This window comes from Carassius gibelio, chromosome B25 (assembly GCF_023724105.1).
Source record: "Carassius gibelio isolate Cgi1373 ecotype wild population from Czech Republic chromosome B25, carGib1.2-hapl.c, whole genome shotgun sequence".
NCBI lineage: Eukaryota > Metazoa > Chordata > Actinopteri > Cypriniformes > Cyprinidae > Carassius > Carassius gibelio.
Window position 1 is genome coordinate 24023572 of NC_068420.1, and position 20739 is coordinate 24044310.

A 20739-nucleotide genomic window follows, 5' to 3' on the forward strand; every position below is an offset into this window, starting at 1 on the left:
TAGCTACAGGACACAGTGATCAAGAATACGGGTCTCCTATTCGGTGCAAAGTGTGTATGTGTGCGTAATGTGTGTGTGTGTGTGTAGTTGGCAGAGGATACTGGTGAGACAGAGACCAGCCATCTCCCTGAGAATAAATCTTTTTGTGTGTGTGTGTGTGTGTGTGTGTGTGTGTGTGTGCGTGTGTGTGTGTGTGTGTGTGTGTGTAAAACACAGAGCAGAAACATTTCTTCTACAAAAACGAAATAGACATAAAACCACAGAAATTGCTTTCCAGGGTGACTGAATGAGACAAACACAATTTCCTCTTTACAGGAAAGCATGCACCAAAGGCCTAGAGGTGGGGATTGTCAAAACAACACATTTAAAAATACATTACACAGACAGAATTCCCATACTTCTCATTCTTGAACAAGGGCAGGCTACACTCCTTGTTGTGAGGTGCTGTAATGCTGGGCACACAAAAGAAGACAGATTTCCTCTTGTTCATTAAAAATGGAGATACAAGACCACACCTGATCTCTCATACAGAATACAAGCTCATTCATTCATATGAATCGCGTTAACCAGTTGTGTAGTATATATAGTAGTACTATAAACAATACAGTGAACCTTGATAGCAGAGAACTCTGTCGAATCTTTGTTTTGGTGCAAGAGTATGGAAAAATAGGATGGAAGGATACGATCCAAAGCCACAGAAATGGACAAAAGGAGATGCTATCAACAACTTACAAAATAATACAACAGAAATCACACTGGCCACCAGATGCAAGTGGCATATCTGTTCCCCGAAACCTTCTGGACTGATCTTTTGAATTGGTTTCTCTCGTTCTTTTCTTCAGGGTTTGTGAAAATGATTTAGCATGTGAAGCCCACCAGACAGGTGATCCTATTGGAGGAAGTGTCTCATAACATCAGGCTGGGGTCATCAGGGTCACCCCAGCTCTGTGTGTGTCCCAGAGAACCATCCAGCTTGGCTGTCAGAATAACTGTCCGTCTCCTGTTAGTGATCCATCTGGATCATTTATAGAGGGCAGTTCCTGAAACAAAATCCATGCCAGTTCATCTTTTGGGTCTGGTATTCCCATGCACATGCTGGAGGAACTCAAAAAGTCCTGGCTCATTCGTTTTTTAAACATTTCTCTTGCTGCTCCACCTTTTTGCCTTTCTCTTTCTTGACTAAATATACTAATTTATGTACATTCCTATTCAAAATAATCTTTTAGAAATGTCCATGTAAATTAAATGAACATTTAACTTTTATTTATTCTAAAGTGGCATTTACAAGGGAAAGGGGGATGTTGGACTGAGGTTTCTCATTGCATTAAAATGAAAAAATAAAAAATAAAAATAAGGTGCAGCACCAAACACTGTCAAAATGTGCCTGAGCAAACAACAGCATGTGTGGGTGGAACAACTGTGTCAAATGTTGTATTTGCCATTATAGAGTGCAACAGTCTGGTTCCGGAAGTAACAATTACAGCTTTTAACCAGCTCTGAGGTTGTTAACTGATGGTTTGTACTTTGGTAAAGCAATCTTTTTCACATTATGCTTACAATAACAGGGTTGCCAACTCTCACGCATCTGGCGTGAGACTCACGTTTTAAGCATCAATCTAACACTGAAGTCCAAGCGTGACTGTCATGCCAGATGCGTGAGAGTTGGCAACCCTGACAATAATTCTGTTTAACAGCGGAATTTGTCATGAAAAACTACATTACCCATGATTCTATGAGAACAATCTCACCAATCAGAGAGTCGCAAAGGCAAATCTCAGCGAAACAACTTGCAGGGTACACAAATGACATTAATCAGTCAAAATACTTAAATATTTGTTTATATATATATATGTGCAAATTCTGAAATAGACTTTAAATATATTTTCTTTTGGTTAAACCCAAAACTTAAAAATAATGGTTCTAAATTTCACAATCATTTTTAACTCTATTTTCAATAAAAGTGCTTGGTATTGTAGTTTTTTCCCCTCACTAAGGCCATTAAGTATTGTTTTTTGTCAAATTTACAATACAGTTCTGCTTCAACTAAAAGTTTGTAATGTTGTAATTTCTTCTTGCAGCTGGTTAGTTCAGTTCAAGGCTTGTAAGGCTTTAACAAAACCTTTTTTTTAAATCCCTATGGGAAATGTATAGAAAAAAAAAACACTTCCGAAACCAACACTGCTGAAAAGTGAACAGGCATTAATGCACTCTATTCTTTACAGTCATGCCAAAGTTTGCAAACCCCTTATATATATCTCTTTTGCATATAATGATGTCCCGTTAAGCACTGCTGCACTCAGACGTTGTTTACTAGAGTTTAATACTGTCCTAAATGTGTAAAATTCTGCTGAATATGAGGTATGAGATCATGTAAATAACTGTTAAAGTGAGGATTTTGTGGTTGCAGTTGCGTTATTGTAACAAAAGGCGTTCACAAACGTTTGGCCATGACTGCAAAAACTTGACATCTATTGCACATTAGAAAAGAGTTTAGCACACTTATGATTTCTGGTTTGTTTAAATAGCTTTAAAGGAATATTCAAGGTTAACTACAAGTTAAACTCAGATGCTCAGATACAGTTAAGCACTGTAAGGGCTAATTGTTTTAGAATTGTACAGCTGCCCCATAGGCTTCCTTTCCTTTCTGTCCATACTTGTTTGTGTTCGTTTCAACAAACTGAGATGATTCAAAATGAAAATAAAAATTATTTATCTTATTTTGAAAAAAGAAAATGTTTTATTATTTTAAACTTAGAAATGAGCTTGACTTGTATTTAATGTGGAACATTCCTTTAAGGTAGCACTGTTAACATTGGTCCCTTCATTTTTAACAAACAATCTGGGCACATCAGTTTTTTTGTTGTTATTATTTTGAGTGGATTGTCATAAAGTCTCATTAAGCATAATGCAAGACCAAAAGTGCATTGTGTACATTCGGTCTCAAATCAAAATAAGTGCTTTTGGGATACATTCATGATTCGTCCGAGGGTGAAAAAAACGACAGGAGAGGGAGGAAAAAAGCAGTAGTAGTGCTTAAAGAGTGATTCAGCGGCGAAGGACGGATGACGTTATCTGGTATGTTGTATTCGCTTCAGTAAAAAGTGTTGTGCTCTCCTGAATGTTCATGTGGAGGACATTTTGATCCTGTAAAACTATTAAAATGATAAAACCTCTTATAAAACTCCTTGAAATACCTCTGTGTACAGATGCAGAAGGAACAGTTGCATGCTTAGACATCTTCAAGATGGAACAAAGGGCCTTTGCAAGCATACTGTACATCTGTACATAAAAGATCATTTCAGAGTGTTTCCATGAAATAAAAACAGTTCTGAGAGCACAACTCCAGGAATAATCCCTATACGAGTATGTTTTGTGATATAGTTCGCTGGCCCTGTGTTTGCAGCAGGTTAGGTGTGTATGTTTGTAGTGTATTGTGTGTGTGTGTATGCTAAAAGTGCTGCAATAGATTGAGGATTCTCCCTGGAGGTTTTTAAATGTGTTCGTTTGAAATGCTGATTTTACATATAATGGCCTCTCTTGCTTTAACACTCGCTCGTGATTTCCCCTTCACACTCTCTGTCATTCTCTCCCTCACTATCTCCCGCTCTCTAACTGTTGGTGGAGTCAGGGAAATTGATCTCGCTGCCGAACACTTCTCTGTAGAGAGGCGGGAAGCTGTAGGCTGTTTCCGGGTGAACCAGGCGGAAGAAATCCAGCTTGTCAATATGCAGGTTACAGATGGACTTCATCTGTGGTAGTTTGGACACCATCTGCAAACACAAGAGATCAAATAATCTAAGCCTGACCTTTGTATTAGTTCACAAACACAAGTTATACTACCATTCAAAAGTTTAGGGGTCAGAAAGATTTTTTTTTAACTTTATTCATTCAATCAAAAGTACAGTAAAACTGTGATATTGTGAAATATTATTCAAATGTAAAACTTACAATTTGTTGTGAATGTTTCTATTCTGTAATGTTTTCTATTTTAAATTTATTCCTGTGAGGAAATAATCATTTTCAGCATCATTACTAATGTACAGTGCCACATGATGCTTCAGAAATCAGATTTGATGCTTGATAAAAAATGTTCTCATTATTAGTGTTGAAAACTGTTGTGCTGCTTCATATATTTGTGGAAACAGTGACAGTTTTTTTCAGGATTATCTGAAGAATATAATTTTTTGTAACATTATAAATGTCTTTACTGTCCTTTTGTATCAATTTAATGTAACCTTGCCGAATAAAAGTATTAATTTCTTTAAAAAAAAAATGCATATTTTGCAAATTGTGACAATTTGAATTCAATAATCAATGTATATATACTGAATTATATGCAACTGTGTTAAATCCATTTAATTTAGACCCATTATTATTATCAATTCAGTGGCTGACTCAGAATCTTAAAATATACTGTAGTTTGTCCATCTATGTACAGGTAGTCGTAACCATTCAAATATGTATGCATAATCTAACACATATTACATTTTCCACTTTTTTGGGGTCAGAATTTTGTGCCGAACCAGTTTCAGTCAAACAGATTCCTCACCTTATCCAGTTTCTCAGTAGTGGCTCCGTTCATGTGCAGGCTGTGCTGAAGAGCCACGTAGACTTTCTCCTGGAGCTTCTGCACCTGCTGAGAATCTGTCAACCACCGCCGGTCTGAGCAAAACAGAGCAGAGGTTTCAAACTGTGAGAATGGGTCTCATTTTATTCTTGTATTCCAGTCTGACCCTGGCACATATTTCTTTTTCCAAGAGCACATAAACCCAGCCGTATAAACCTTTGCTTCAGGAAATGCGTGCGAGAGTCTCACCTGGAGCCAGCAGAACCGCAGCGCTGAATAAAGCGATTTCCTCATCACTCAGTTGAAGTCGACTCAGACTTTTAGCCAACTCAAAGACTGCGTTCACCAGGTCAGCACACCCTACAAATACATAAACATACAGCACACATCCTGGTTACCATGCTGAAGATGAAAAAACTAATTACATTTCCGTTGAGGGCCATAATTTGCTCTTTTGATTTTGCATTAAACTATTTAATGGATCTATTGGGTTCCAATCACTCTAAACGAAATTATAAGATGATCTGGGTACAAAGCTTTGGGTTATTTGTGAGAATAACAGAGATTTAAGCAATAAAGAACAACAAGCTTTGCTTTAGCATGAATATTACAGTTGGCCTCTCTGTTTGTATTGTGCATTTTATCATAACAGGAATACTGCATTTGAAGTTTCTCAGATCTTTTTTTCAGAGTATAATGGATTATCAAAAAAGAAAAATGACAGGCACATAATTCAGTGTACTGGCTGTTGATTGGATATTGAGATGCAAGTAAAGGCAGATGACAGCTTGGAGAAGTTTGGTTTAAGCAGACTAATAATGACTGGAGAAGTCCTGCTAACATCAAAAGTCATAAGATGCAGTTATTTTATTTTAATTAAACATTACTTTAAAAAAAGTCATTTAAAAATACAAATCAAATCAAACATGCATGGATTATTGTTTTCACAATATGATCTGTAACATGCATTCAGAAAGTATATATTATGAATTTCATTTCATGCTTTAAACAATGAAACTAATAAAATAAAGAAGTGGTACAATCTGTAAATCATTCTGTAAACTTATTCCAAGAATACAGGTTTTTATTTGATATAGCGTGTGTCAAGAGTGCTTTCTGCAATGCTTCCATTTAACTTCAATGAGCTATTATTCACCAGAGCATCACTTGTATTCACTAACTGGGTTAAAAACCCATTTGCTCTTGTGGCTTATTGATTCATGACGCCTCTGCTCTTTCTTTTAAGAGGCTGCTGGTGTTTTGCATTATAAGGTAAAAGAGGATGCGTTTAAAGTGGAATACTCAATACTGCCTACTATTTTATTTATTTTTTCACATAGTCTCACATTATGGAACTGTATAAATTTCAATTAGCAGTTTGCTGCTACATTGTTATCACATGCCCTAATTACATTGTACCAAAAATGTTATTTTGCATTTGTAATACATTTTTGTCACATGTTTTGGTTTAGTTTTCTGTGTTTCTGTTCACCTGCCTTGTTTGTTTCCATGGTTTTTGATATTATTAGCTCTACACCTGTTTCAGTTCTCCCAATTAAGTTTCTATTACTTAAGTCTGTGTTCCCTTATGTTCCTTTGTCTGTTATCGATTGGATTTGTGTTTGGTTGTGCCCATTCTCTCCTGTGGATTATTAAGTGAACTCCAAATGAATGTGTTGTGTGTTGCACATTTTAGCAAATATAACAGGTAAGTAAGTGTATGTAAAATGGATTACACTTTCTATATAATGCTTCATTTTAATGCATTAGTTATGCCCTGTAAGACACCTTATAATGCAGTGTTTGATTTCATGAGCAATTGGAACCACAGTTACAATAAATTACAATACTTTCATACTTGATTCCAATTCTGTAGATATCCAGACACTCACCGAGAGCTTTGAAGAGCTGAGGACTGGCGAACTTGCCATCAAAAAACATAGTGTTGTTTGAAGAGTTGTAAGCACGGCACATTCGGATCAGCAGGATCTCCAGACATCCTGGAACAGTAATAGAGAGAAAGAGCGGCAAAAAAAAAAACATGAAGGGGGGGGAGGCAGAAAAGACAGAGGGCAAAAAGAAAGACAGACACAGAAATATAGAGGAAAAAAAGAGTGCAAGGGAGGGGAAGGAAAAGCGGGAATATGCTCCACCATGCAAAAATAGACAAAAAATAAAAACAATTATAAATTTTCTCCAAATATGGGAACATCAAACACCATAAAAATGAAAATTAATTGTGTTTGTGATAGTTTTAAATGACATTCAGTAAAAATTGTTTAGTGAAGGGTTTTTTTTTTCATACGGTAAGCACAAAGAGTAGTAGTAGATAGAATGTTGGAGAAACAAACACAAGAGGAGACAAACGTTAATGCAAGTTTCAAGATCAAACACTGAAAAACATGGACAGAGCTGAATCCGGTGGGGCAGATTCACCAAACAGTTGCAGCACTTTTGCACGCAATTATTCTGATGCAAAACCTTATTGTTAATTAATTGTGTCTGTGTATATTTTGATCAACTCTAGAATCAGAAAATCATTGATTGATGGTAAAATAATGAAGAAATGCACTCTATCCAGGTATATTTTCCAACCGAGTGCAGTCAGCACACAGATATTTTAAAAAGAAGAATTGCAGGTCTTTGATATATTAAAATTTATTTTTACAATGGAATGTAAAAAAAGAAAAGAAAAAGTAATTTTTATTTCAAAATTCTGACATTTTACCCTCACAATTCTGAGAAACAAGTCAGATTTCTGAGAAATCTGTTAAAATTTCATTTAATTCTATTCTAAGAATTAAATTATTATTTAATTAAGTTGCTATATTTAAAAAATATTGTGAGTGAAAATAGTGGCAATTACCTTTCCTTTCTATTCCCTAACAGAAACAAGGCTTTTCTGACTGTTTCCCCCAGTAATGAGTTTATTTGTCATTTCTGAATAAAGCAGTCAGAAGATTTAATCTTAGAATTTCAAGAAAAAGTTAGAATTGTGAGATAAATTGTAATTACCCTTTTCAATTCCTTAGCAGAAATAGGCTTGTTCTTCCTTTTTTCTTGTTCTCACAACTCTGAGTTTTATATTAAGAGTCTTTATTTCTTAGAGTAAAAAAGCTTGTTCTTATTTTTCCTGCAGTTGTGGGTATACATCTCACAATTCTGAGTTTATATCCCAAAAAACTGAAACAATGTTGAAAACTGCACTGTGCAAATTGCACTCAACACTCTTTTTGTGGGTGTGTGTGCGTTTGCCATTATCTGAACTGCATGTCAATGTCTTTGTGTCAATGTGTTAGAACATTAGCAAATGTGTTTAAACTAATAAAGAGATTGAACGGCCGCCCAGGGCCACATCAGAAATGCCACATCACAGCAGTGAGTGGATAAAGTGATACGAGTGAGAAATCTGTTGTATAATCTGGGATTACTCATCTGTAATCCGTGTGAGACAAAGACAGCACTGACCTGCTTTGAGCAGGATGATCTGGTCGTTCTGGCAGAGGTCCATGAATCCAGAGATGCGCTTTGCAAACTCTACAACGTACTGGATGGCGTTTGTAATGTGCAGGGCGCACTGCTGCCACATCCACTCTGCAGACTGAGTGCACAGAGATTATTAATGCATCCGTTGGCAAAGAGACAAATGCATGATTGACCATCTATTTATGTATTTGTCTAATATGTCATGTAATATGATAATGTTGTACCTTGAGTTGAAAGCTGCGGGTTTCTTCAGGTGTGTACACGTTCCAGGTAAGTTTCTTCAGCTCTTCTGAGCTGTACTGACACGTCTCCAGGTGAGACTTCACAACGTTTTGAGTGATTCGCTCTGAACAGAAATTCAACACACATTAACACATTTTCCCTTAGAATTTGTCTATTGAATAATTAAGACATATACAGAGCATGATGAAATAGATTTTATACAAATAATTTATTTTAAAAAATGCATATATATGTCCATTACAAGGCATAATTAATGCATTAAAACTAATCTGATAATGCATTATACATAGAGGCCTTAAATAAAGTGTTACCTCATCTTAATTTTGTTATAATAGCATAATGATTAAAACAAATCAAGGACAAAAATCATAAAATGAGAATCCACCTATGTCGTGCAGAGAGCAGTTGTCTGGTAGAGATCCCAGGAGAGTGTGCGTAAGAAGACTGTTTTCAGGCAGGATATACTCATGCTTCACCCTCGCTGCTTCTGTCCAATCTACAGCGCTGGGCTCTGGAGAGCTCTGATTGGACCAACCTCCGCTTCCGGCACTCCCGGACCCTCCGCCGCCTCCGAGCATCTCCAGAGTGCAGTATTCGCTCGCCTCCTCTGGGGTGAGCGGCAGGTCGAACAGCAAACCGTCGGGCAGCGTGGCGATGTCGTCCAGGTCGCTGAGGTTGGAACTGGAGCCTCCATTGCTGTACGGCCGGCTGTGTGTGCTGTCTTCACCTGTCTCTTCCCGGTCATGTGGTGCTAGACCACCACCCAAACCCACCAGGCACTCCTGAGACAGCTGCTGGTGTCGCTGCACCTCTGCGTACAGGCTGTCCCGCTGTTTCTTTGACATTCGGCCAAACTTCACCGCTACAGAAAGAAAAAGTATTACATGTTCACTAAGTATAACATATCGTTTATTTATAGTATTTATTTACAGATGTTTGAGTTCAGATTTTTTTTTCTGAACTAGCTGTGACTGAGTAAAACCAAATAGCCACAAAAATCATAATTGTTGGCATGAATTCTTCCTCAGCTGCCCTTTGACCCTGCTTCTCCTCGTGTAGGACTTTAATTTGAGTCCTGGTTTCAAAAAATGCAGTTTCCTGACTGCTGGTGGGCTAGACTAGTGCTCACCATCACGGCTCATGCCGAGCGCCAGGCACTTCTGCAGGCGACAGTGTTGGCACCGGTTCCTGTTGGTTCGGTCGATCAGACAGTTCCTCTGCCGTGAACACGAGTACATGGCATTGTTCTGCTGGCTGCGTCGGAAAAAACCCTGCAGAACAGAAACCTGGTTACCTCAGCATACAGGATGGATAATAAGTGTGCCCTGCCACTGCATGAAGAACATACAGTAATATAAACTGACCTAGAAAACAGAACAAAAACATCAGGATAAAAGACAAGGAGGGACAGAGCACAAAAGGATAATTTTGCTTGCGTGGGTTGAGATGAACTCTACAATAGTGCACATCTAGGGTAGGAAAAGAAGAAAATATTATATAAAAATCAATAGGGTTTTATACCAGAATTCTTACCTTGCACCCTTCACATGTAATAACGCCATAGTGAATCCCAGAGGATTTGTCCCCACAGATCTTGCATGGTATAACCTCAATTTGAGCTGGAATAAAAAAAATACAAATAAAAAATTTTAAGCATTAAAGGCAAAAACATTTCAAGTATCACACAGGAAAGCACATATGCACAAATATTATTTTGACATGCACCACAAATAATATCACCCAATGACGATCACAGTCAGACAGTGAGATCTCTTCTGCCTTTATTATAACACAATTATTAAAAACATACTTTCATATTTATATGCAAACAATTATTTATTATTATGAAAAACTAAATGAAAAATAAATAAAAGAGACAAAATAAATTATAAATAAAAAATAAACAAATAATGTGCTAACTACACAGTTATTATGCAATATAATTTTTTTACATTTATATTTAATAATATAAAGTTTTTCATATGTAAACAAGTTTTCAATTACTGGCTAAAAAATAAATAAATAAAAAGTGAATCCATTCATAAATGAAAAAACAACCAAATGAAAACGAAATGTTTTTATACATTTAATTATAACAGTTTGACCTAAAACTTCATATAGATGATATACAGATGGATGGATGGATAGATAATTATGCAATCATTTTGTCTTTATTTAATATGTGCCATATAGTGGTGGAATGGAGGAAAAAAACTTAGCTTGCAAAAACATCCTCTTCTAAAAACATCCTCATATACAGTATACAGTAGATATAAACATCCTCCATTTTGTCTTTCTAGCTCTGTCAGCTGAAAGCAATGACCAAGATACACTGCACATGCAATGGAAAAATCTGTGAGCCCTTGGGCGCCCCTCCCGTACCGCTCTCTGTGTAGTGTTATATAACCTTCGTCTGCAAACATTCCACAGACACGCCATTCAGGGCTGCTCAGTCTAATAATGCAGATGTTCCGCCTCCCTGCCACTTCTGACAGCCGATTGGTTAATGTTTGTGCAGATGAGTCTGTGATTGGCCGGCGCTGAGTGTCGCTCTATTCGGCCTGGCTGTAAGCCCATGTGGACTCGCTGTCCTACTGACATACTTTCTCACTGAAAAGGAGAGGGCGGCTATGGGCAGATCCTCTGTTCATATCATTTGAATAGGCCTTTCCCTTCTTTCTGTTAAGGTGGAACTGGTCTCATTGGGAATTTTGACATGCAAGAAAGGGGCAAGACAAAAGAAATGTACTGTATACAGTTTTGTCTAGATAATACTCTGTTATATGTTATATGAACATTGTGATTACTATTATGACATTATATATTAAATAATACATGTTTAACCTAAAATGTTGATGAAAAAAGGGCATTAACATAGAATGTGCATCATGTACTGTGTGTATGTATGTATGTATGTATGTATATATATATATATATATATATATATATATATATATATATATATATATATAATACAAAAATAAAATCAATTAAAAAAGAGAGCATTCTTTTCTTTTTTTAAGTTTAAAAAAGTATATAAAAAAACATTTAAAAGTGTTTCTGAATCCTGACCTAAAAATACCTAATGTACTCATGTGTTTCATATTAGCATCACTAAGGAACCATGATCCTTTAGTTTCCACAGTCTCTTACATTCTAAATGCCATTTGTGTGATATAATGGAGAATAAAAATAAATAAAAAAATAAGGACAGACAAAGAAAGGAATGACATGCATGGCGATTCGGAAAAATGGTTCAAATCTACTTTGAGTGTCAGCAGTTTTTTTTGTGTTTGCGTGCAGGTGCTGTAATGCAATCAACTTTGAGCAGAGAGCACTGTGTTAATCAGTAAAGTCTAACTTGGTGACATAACAAGATGGCAGATTAGATTAAGCAGAAGAGCACAACAGATTTTAACCATAAGCATTCAGGATAATGCTAAAGGAACCACTGACCCAACAAATATCACAAGAACAACCTTCAAATTCTATTTTAAAGACTTGCAATGAAAATGCATAAGTTTGAAAGTATAAACAAACATTTAAATATAGGTAATTGTGTATCATTTTTCAGTTTGGACTAAATGGAAATTGAATGGCAGTAAATGGGAAAACAGCTGCTTTTATGCATGCATCTGTGAGCGTTTTCTTTACTGTGCAGCAATTATCGTCATTTTAGTGTTGACTAAATAAAAAGGAAGGCTTATTATTAGAACACAAACAATGTGAGTTACATGAATGCCGATGACACAAAACAGACCACGCAAAACAACAAAGATTTACAGTAAAAAAAAATCTTGACTAAGTAAAGATATGCTGTTTATCAGTAGACTATGTATATATATATCACCCCACAGCTACAGTCTTCCTGTCCTTAGCTGCCCTGTGAACATGATCCGTACTGTGTATATTTAAACACAGCCCCACCTCACGACAGTATGTCCGGACACGTACGCCCGCAACTGCCTTTAACATTTGTCCAGAGAGCAAACAAAATGGGAGAGACAAAATCTTCTCTTTGAGCTTCCAGTCAAATAGTCTGGATCACTAGCTAAATTACAAAAGAAAGACGCTTATGATTTAATATTTACTCAGAGAAATAGCCAAGAGGCCAAAATAAAGAATTCTGTTTTGCAAGCACACCATTGATATAATTCAAATATTTAGTATGGTTTTACACAATTAATGATAACCTAGTTTTTAAGTGGATAGTTTATATAAACACTATGCACCAGAATTTATGTTCATAATTTTTTTTTTACATATTTAAATGAATTTTTTTTTTCTTTCACCATGTGAGAAGAAATAAAGTTCAGAGTGGTTTTAGCCATGCAAACTTTGTCACTGTAATCGTTAATTTATGTCATAGTGTTTATGTTCATTTTTATTTTGTAATATATTTAATATTTTTTTGTTTTTCATTGTAAATTACTATAATGTTGCTTATGATCATTCAATTACATATTAAATTTAATTATAAATAAATTAATACTTGCTCCATAATTTAAACACTCTGTGAGGAAAGAAATGACAAGAGTGGAAATTGGTAGAAAATCCAAGTATTATTATTATTTTTTTAAAATCATGATTACATAATATCTGCTGCTGAGAAATATTCGGTCAGAGTTTTGGGGCTCTCACTAATAAAATTGTACTTATTTAAAAAAAAAATGATGCAATGCAATAAATATCTCCATATTACAACTATTTTTTTATTAATTTTATATGTAATTAAATTCATTGATATTTTGGTATCATATATATATATATATATATATATATATACATAAACACACACACACACACACACACACATTTATATACATTTCACACAACAAGGCGCTTTTTTATATTTTGCATAATTAAAACTCGGGTTTATTTACAAAAGTAATATTAAGTCATCGTTACGCATGTATTTGTTAGATAAATAGGTGAGATTGTTGTAATAAACGCCGTGTATTGTCTATATCAAGATCGAAGTTCACGTTCAAACTCAAGTTCATGATGGAAGGTGTCCATCATCCCCAGCAGACCGCATGGGTCTGCACGACTCCAGCAAAGCGCCTCCCCTCCCTCGCTCGCGCTTTATCTCTCCCTCAGTCCCTCCTGTGAATGCTGTGTAATGCTCAGTGACATAACTAGGTCAGTGGAACAGCAGGTTTGAGCGCTGCTCACACAGCCGGCCATGCTGCCCCGCGAAAACAACAACACGCAGCCGACAAGCCACAGAGACAAACCTCCATCTCCAACATGTACACTCAACAAAATCACCACAAACCGCACAGAGCGAGGATTTAACTCGCAACAAGTCGCGTTTCGAGAAATATTTAGATTGAGGAGACTGTACGCGTCACCACATGGAGACATTTTATATCCACCAAATACATTAATATTTATATTTCCAGTGAATATGTTATTGCTTGAGACAGAAAACACTCACTACTTTTATTCATATTACGTAATAAAAACAAACCTGTCAAACATGCCACATTCACGACCAGCCACTTCAGTGTCAGAATTCCATGAATTGGATACATTTTAGCGAGTTTATGAATCACTGTATCATTTGAGAAAAAATGGAACGCCAAATAACGTTTAAGCGCGTTACAAAGTAACAAGTGGCCGCGCTGCAAATGTGACAGGAAAACAGTGCGAAGATGTGCGTGAAAACATAGCTACGTGCAAACGTTTCAATAGCTAAATGTTTTAAAACTATTTAAAGACCTTTTTAAAAGCAATATGCAACGTCTGCTTAATAGTTACATGTCATGCAGTGCCCCAAACATCTTACCTCTCATTTTGATTGCTGTTTCTTGATTTTCCAAAGTTCACTGGCTGAGGAGAAATATTGTTCGGACTAACATAACAAAACTAACATAAGACAGCTACCCGAATGAAACTTTTCAGCTCCGATTGTGAGCATTGTTAGGAAAATAAAATAGAAGAAAGATCCACAAAGTAAATTCGCGTCTCTAAAGGTCTTCTGTTGCGCTTCGGGTACAAAAAAACGAAAGTCGCTTTCGTCGTGTGTTATGGCGCGGTATGAATCGTCGTCGTCGTCCTCCCTCTCCTCTCTCTCTCTCTCTCTCTCTCTCTCTCACTCTACCCTGCTAACCTACTTTCAGACGCGTGGACTCTCACATGATCTCACTGCCGCGCAGCCGCTCAGCGCTTAAGGTGGGACAACAATTCAGTCATTCAGAATGCTTTTCATCGTAACCCTGTCAAATCAACTGAATAAATTCAAAGTAAATAAGGTACTAAGGGACACTAGAGGACAAAGGACAACTGCATTGTTAAAAAGAATAAGCTAAATTTAAGTTTAAATCACATTTTAAGCTACATTTGAGTTTTTTTTTTTTTTTCAAATCAAAAGTTCATTAATTTCAAATTTATTAGACCTACACTTTTTCAACTACTATGAATTGCATCTAAAGGGTTAGTTCAGCCGAGAATAAAATTATGTCATTAATTACTCACACTCATGTCGTTCCAAGACCTTAGTTCGTATTCAAAACACAAATTAAAGGGGTCATAAGATGCGATTTCAATTTTCCCTTTCTCTTTGAAGTGTTGTAAGCTCTTGGTGTATAAAGAAGATATGAGGAGTTTCAAAGACTAAAGTCTCAAATCCAAAGATATATTCTTTTTAAAAGTTAAGACTCATCCACAATCCCCTAAAATGTCTCATTCTAATACGCCCCCAACATCTCTACGTCACTATGTGGGAAGAATTGCATAACACCGCCCAGATGTTCACGCAAAGAAAGAAGGCGTAACTTTTATACTCGCTGCAGTATTGTTGTTGCCGCCATCGCCATGTCATAGAGGTGCTGTGTGTTGCAATGTGAAAGTGAAACTACTTTGTTTGGCCTTCCAAAAGAGGATATCCACTTAATCATGCCAGGAGATGATCCGTTCTGGTCGCTGAGGAAATACATCAAATTTACACTGTGGATCGCCGTATCAGGTTTCACTATGGATGACTGTCTAGCCCGGTGTCGTCACATGTGGTTGCCGCAAGCTCCTTCATAGAATCCGCCCGCTGGCCGTTCTCAAGCCGGCCCACCTCTACTCACTCAAGCCACCCTCCACTTACTCTAGGCCACGGCTCACTCAAGGCGGCGGTGTATGACGCTGTTTCGTTGAGAAAGCAAAACTATTTTTTTTGGCCTTTCAAAGGACACGACTTGAAATCATGTTTATATCTCGTTTATTATGGGGTTTAATGTTTATGTCTCGTTGTTCCGGCCGGATGGGATCACAATATGTTAAGGGGCGTAACATTTCCGTCACACGCTTTAGGTATTTGGCCAATCACAACGCACTGGATAGCTGGCCAATCAGAGCACACCTCTCATTTTAGACCGATGAGCCTTGTAAAAATCTACACATTTCAGAAGGCGGGGCATAGAGGAGAAACAATTATGTACAGTGTGTGGAAAATAATGTGTTTTTTTTTTACTTAAACCACATTAAAGAATAATAGTTACACACACACACACACACACATATATATATATATATATATATATATATATATATATATATATATATATATATATATATATATATATATATATATATGTGTGTGTGTGTGTGTGTGTGTGTGTGTGTGTGTGTGTGTGTGTGTGTGTGTGTGTGTGTGTGTGTGTAACTATTATTCTTTAATGTGGTTTAAGTAAAAAAAAAAAACATTATTTTCCACATATATATATATATATATGTGTGTGTGTGTGTGTGTGTGTGTGTGTATATATAACTATTATTATTATTATTATTATTATTATTATTATTATTATTTTGAGTTTCTTTGTCTGTTGAATACAAAGGAAGATATTTTTAAGAATTTTGGTAACTGAAAAGTTGACAATTGACTTCCATAGTAAGGGAAAAGTACTATCAATGGCTACCGCCAACTTATTCTTTAAAATATCTTTTTTTATGTTCAACAGAAGAAAGATATTCATACAGGTTTGGAACAAGTGTAAATAAATAATGTCAATCATATTTGATTTTGTTACGCTCCTGTTTAATACTGTGAATGAATGAATGAATGAATGGATTATGCATTTATATGGTTTGTGTGTGTGTGTGTGTATATATATATATATATATATATATATATATATATATATATATATATATATATATATATAGCTGCTTTGACAGTCTCTGTTGAATAAAGTGCTACAAAAATAGGGGTGACTTGGCTTGACTACTGTCAGCTAACAGTGTCCAGTTCACTGGAAACATTCAAAATGTCACATTTAAATGTTGGTTGCATTTAAAACTATTATCAATGCCAGTTCTTTCCTATGCGCACACCACCAGACACCCATAAACGAGACATTCAAGGACTGCTCTGCAAAATGGCCCTTTTATTAATCAAACCAGGCAGAAGAAATCCCCCAGTCATAAAGCATAAATAAGAGCTGGTCCTATATTAGTTATGGCAGAGGGTTATGTAATCCTTAGTGGCCTGCTGGAGGCTTGAACAGGCTAATTATGCATTATTCATTTATTTTTGAAGGAGCCATCAACCCTTAAATAAGTCTATGTTAAGAGAGCTTCTTAATTGAAATTTGTCAGTTTATTATAGCTGAAAAGGAGGATATATTAATTACATTGTACCATTTAAGACAACCAAAAAACAAAACAAAAAAACAATCCAAGCAGCTGGGCACCAAATGATGAGCCAATATAGGAGCCAAAATCACAAATCCACATGTGCCTTCATGTGCATTTGATCTGTGCACCTTTCAAAATCTTAAATGGCAATGATGAGAAGAGCAGTGACTGTGTGTGGAAAAGCTTGGTGATGCAATTCTCTGGCAGTGCTCTTATGAAACACAGAGAGAAGATTACAGTAAGTAGGTTAGTGGAACAAGCGGAGAGCACACAGAGTGCAGCATTCAAAGTGGCTCCCAACCCATCGCTCCGTCACTGTTTCATCCCTGTCCGCTTCTCGTGTCCACCTCCAGGCTTGAGGTCCAGGAGGGAACTGCTTTTCTCCTTTTCTTCTTGTTGCCTCTTTTCTGATTCAATCTGTTTATTTCTATTCGTTCAGCAGACTGGCCTGCTGCGCCCCCTGCTACTCGCTGTCTTTCATCTCTCCTCTCATCCGCTCATCTGTCTCTCATGCAATAAACATCACAGCTGCAGATGAAAGTAATCCACCTATAACATAACAGAGTTTTATTCCTGATTACACATGTACTGTATGAATGATAACAGCTGTCTGTTGCTACATCTTTTGCCTTCTTGTTAAGTTCATTCGATTTTCTACATTCAACCTTTCCTGTGTTCCCTCATGCGTGTTCAGTAACTAATAGCAACAGCCATGACATTCTGACCCTAAACTACGCAAATGCAGTTAGCGAAGGGAGGGCTGAGCGAATCCAATTGCTAGAACAGGTTTGATCTGTAGAAACAGTGAGAGAGAATCTAAAAGAACACTTATGATTCATAATAGATGGATGTGAACAATAATAGAATGTTTATAGGATGGCATCTACTACTGACATGTTACAAAAACAGATGTGAGGCTGCGAATAAATGATGGATTAAAATCTATTACGGGTAAAAAAGGTCAATGACAGCAGGAGTTGCACAGTTGGACACCTTACAGAAATAATGTATGTTTATTCTGAAGATAGAGTTAGTAGTGTTTGCTAATGCTTTGATTTTAACCGAGTCTTAGTAAAAGTATAAAGCAAATAAATTACAAGTGTAAATGTATTTTTAGATATACATGTATAGATATAAAAGCCTACCACAATGGTAGTTCTAAAACAATTAGTCCCCGTCTCAATTAAAATTTAAACAAATCATGTTGTTTTCTTTCTGAAGACATGGCTCTTTCATTTCTGGTAGGTGGAAGCAGACCGTGAAACGAATGATTCGTCTGTTCTACTATCAAAAGTATTAAACTTGTTGAGCACCATTTGTGATCTAAATGAAACCTCAAATCATAGCTTATTTGTGCCATTACTTTTCTGATCATTCAGACCTTCTATTTCTGCCTGATGGAAGAGAAAACTGCACTTACACTGAAGAAAGAACCTCACATTTAGGAACCAAAATGTAGAGGTGGGCTGTTTTGACTTGAACGTAATCACCTCAGAAAAACCCTATCATAATAGTACCGTAAACATAAATATTAGTATCTAAAGTATACATATTCTAAATGGTACACATTAGCTCCTTTTAAAAGGGTACCACAAGTGGTAAATTATGTATAAAGGTGTACCTTTTGAAAAGGTACCACCTACCACCTATTTTTTTCAGAGAATGTTTGACAAGTAATACTAATGTGTAAAAAAAGAAAACGAACATTACAACTAAGCCGTTGTTGAATAGAGTTAACGGACTGATCATAAACTCGATGTACTGGGGAACCATGGCCTGATGAGGTGACTGATGGGTAAATCCTCACTCTCGCTCTCCCTGTAACCAAGCTGGAGGTTTGAGCGTTCACAGGGATTATGTTTGATCCTGTCTTCGCATGGTGCCATAATCCCGCTCCCTCCTGCCCCCCTCTATCCCTCCCTCTAATCCATTGCTTTTCTACAATTTCAAAAGCTCTCTAATCTCCGCTGGCTTGAGCCTGTTTATCTGATGGGACTCCAGGCAACACGCTACCGGGTCAGTGTGAAAACACACTCCTTCACCTTGTGTTCTGTCCTCTGTCCTTCTTCTCACCTTCTGTTCTCTCTAGTTCTGTTCTCCTCTTTCCTTTTCTTTATTCCTCTCTTCCTCCTCCTTCCTCATTGCTCATCCTCTTTGGTGTGTCCCCCTTTTTAGAAATCGCAGCCCCCCTGTGTATGCCACTGTCTGCATGTAGTTACATCTGTGATTAATTTCTGTTTACCCATCCCTTACACCTTAACCCACACTTATACCTACCCATACCACCAAACCTGTCCCTAACCTTACCTGTGTCCCACCTCAAAAACAGCCAAAGTGTATTGCTATACAATGAACACAATACGTACATTATACTTATTTTTAATGTACAGTAATGTACAAGGCCACCTAATATACCCTTTGGTCAGATTACAATATTTGCCAAGTGGTTATAAAAAATTGTACACTTATTTTTTAAGGTGTCTTTGTTATAATATAATTATACAATAAAATACTGAGTAATACTAATCAACTACTTGTGCTTACTTTAATATTAGGATCAGGGCTTGGTTTTGGGTTACTTGCATGTAATTATGAATAATTTATTGGTATTATAACAGTAAGTATGTGTAAAGTCTAAGCTTAAGGACACCTTAATATAGAGTAATGCAAAAAAAATGTTAATATTTTAGAAAATATATATACAGTATATATATAAAAAATAATTATTATTGATCGGAAAAGAAAAATGGTATAAGAAATCTTACAGTATTTTGATAGAAGAAATGGCTACTTCTGTTCATACCAGTGATATTTTGATATTATTTGTATATTATTATAGTAATTAGTGTGTGTTTTAGTAACATTATTGTGCTTTCTATTAGTTCCAACTCTATTTTACTCTATTCAAACATTTTAAATCTAATTTAATCTAATTTTTTAACCTAACATTTCTATTTAATTTTAGCTATATTTCATTAGATATATTTTTCTTTTTCATTTAGCATTTTAGATTTAGCCAACAATACACAAAGTAATAGCAATGCAGCTCAAAACACCTTTGTGAAAAAGCTTTTAAACATAACTACGCCTATTGATTCAGACAAGACACTTGTTAAATATCATACAAGCATGATGTTATTGTAATCTGAGGGCGTGAACCAATCTGGCAACTACAGCCAAACCCGGTTCACAACAGCTTGACCATCAAATAACCACCTATCCTTTACATCAAGAACCCAACAGTTAGTAAACATCCAGAACTGCAGATTTAAAGTGATATGAGGGGAAAACCCCATTTCTGTCTTCACAAGGCTACCGCAATCTTCAACAGAACTTTATACGGGAAACTTCCAAATGAGATTGGCTTGTTGTAGGGCATCGATAGTATGAGTGGTATGTGCGGTATCTGACAACAACATCTGCATTTCTTCTACCTCCTCATTTCAAAGAGAACAATATGCATGCTTTAAAGCACTAAATGACAGGAATATGAACGTCAGCAATGACAGTCACACCCATCTAGAGAAAGCGAAAGAGAAAAACAAACTGAATGATAGAGTTTTGAGCCATTTGGAAAAGACCACATATGTCACCAACAAGGTGGCAAACAAAAGCGGACACTAGTGAGGTGTCTGATTTGTGAGTCAAATTTCCCAGCAGATGATCTGGCTGGTGAGAGGAAGCAGATGCTTGTGGAGCCATTGAGAGCATGTAGAAAGGGCAGGGACGGTGTTGCTGTGGAAACGGGTGAGCAAGCAAGCCTGTTTACCAGCACTGAATCAGCCAGCATGCCGTGCCATGTGAGGCTGACC

At 36.5% G+C, this 20739-nt stretch overlaps 2 protein-coding genes across 4 annotated transcripts in view; both read right to left on the reverse strand.

Moving 5' to 3' along the window:
• Window positions 1-20739, reverse strand: part of pamr1b (peptidase domain containing associated with muscle regeneration 1b) — a 295871-nt gene that overhangs the window by 143233 nt on the left and 131899 nt on the right. The gene's annotated exons all lie outside the window — the stretch shown is intronic.
• Window positions 163-14408, reverse strand: LOC128013846 (nuclear receptor ROR-beta-like). The gene is made up of 10 exons (XM_052597039.1): window positions 14088-14408; window positions 9830-9915; window positions 9426-9567; window positions 8682-9158; window positions 8278-8399; window positions 8036-8168; window positions 6460-6567; window positions 4817-4927; window positions 4550-4662; window positions 163-3770 (listed from the first exon to the last, which is right to left on the reverse strand). The coding sequence occupies exons 1-10, from the start codon at window positions 14092-14094 to the stop codon at window positions 3609-3611; spliced, it is 1461 nt and encodes a 486-aa protein (XP_052452999.1). The 5' UTR covers window positions 14095-14408; the 3' UTR covers window positions 163-3608.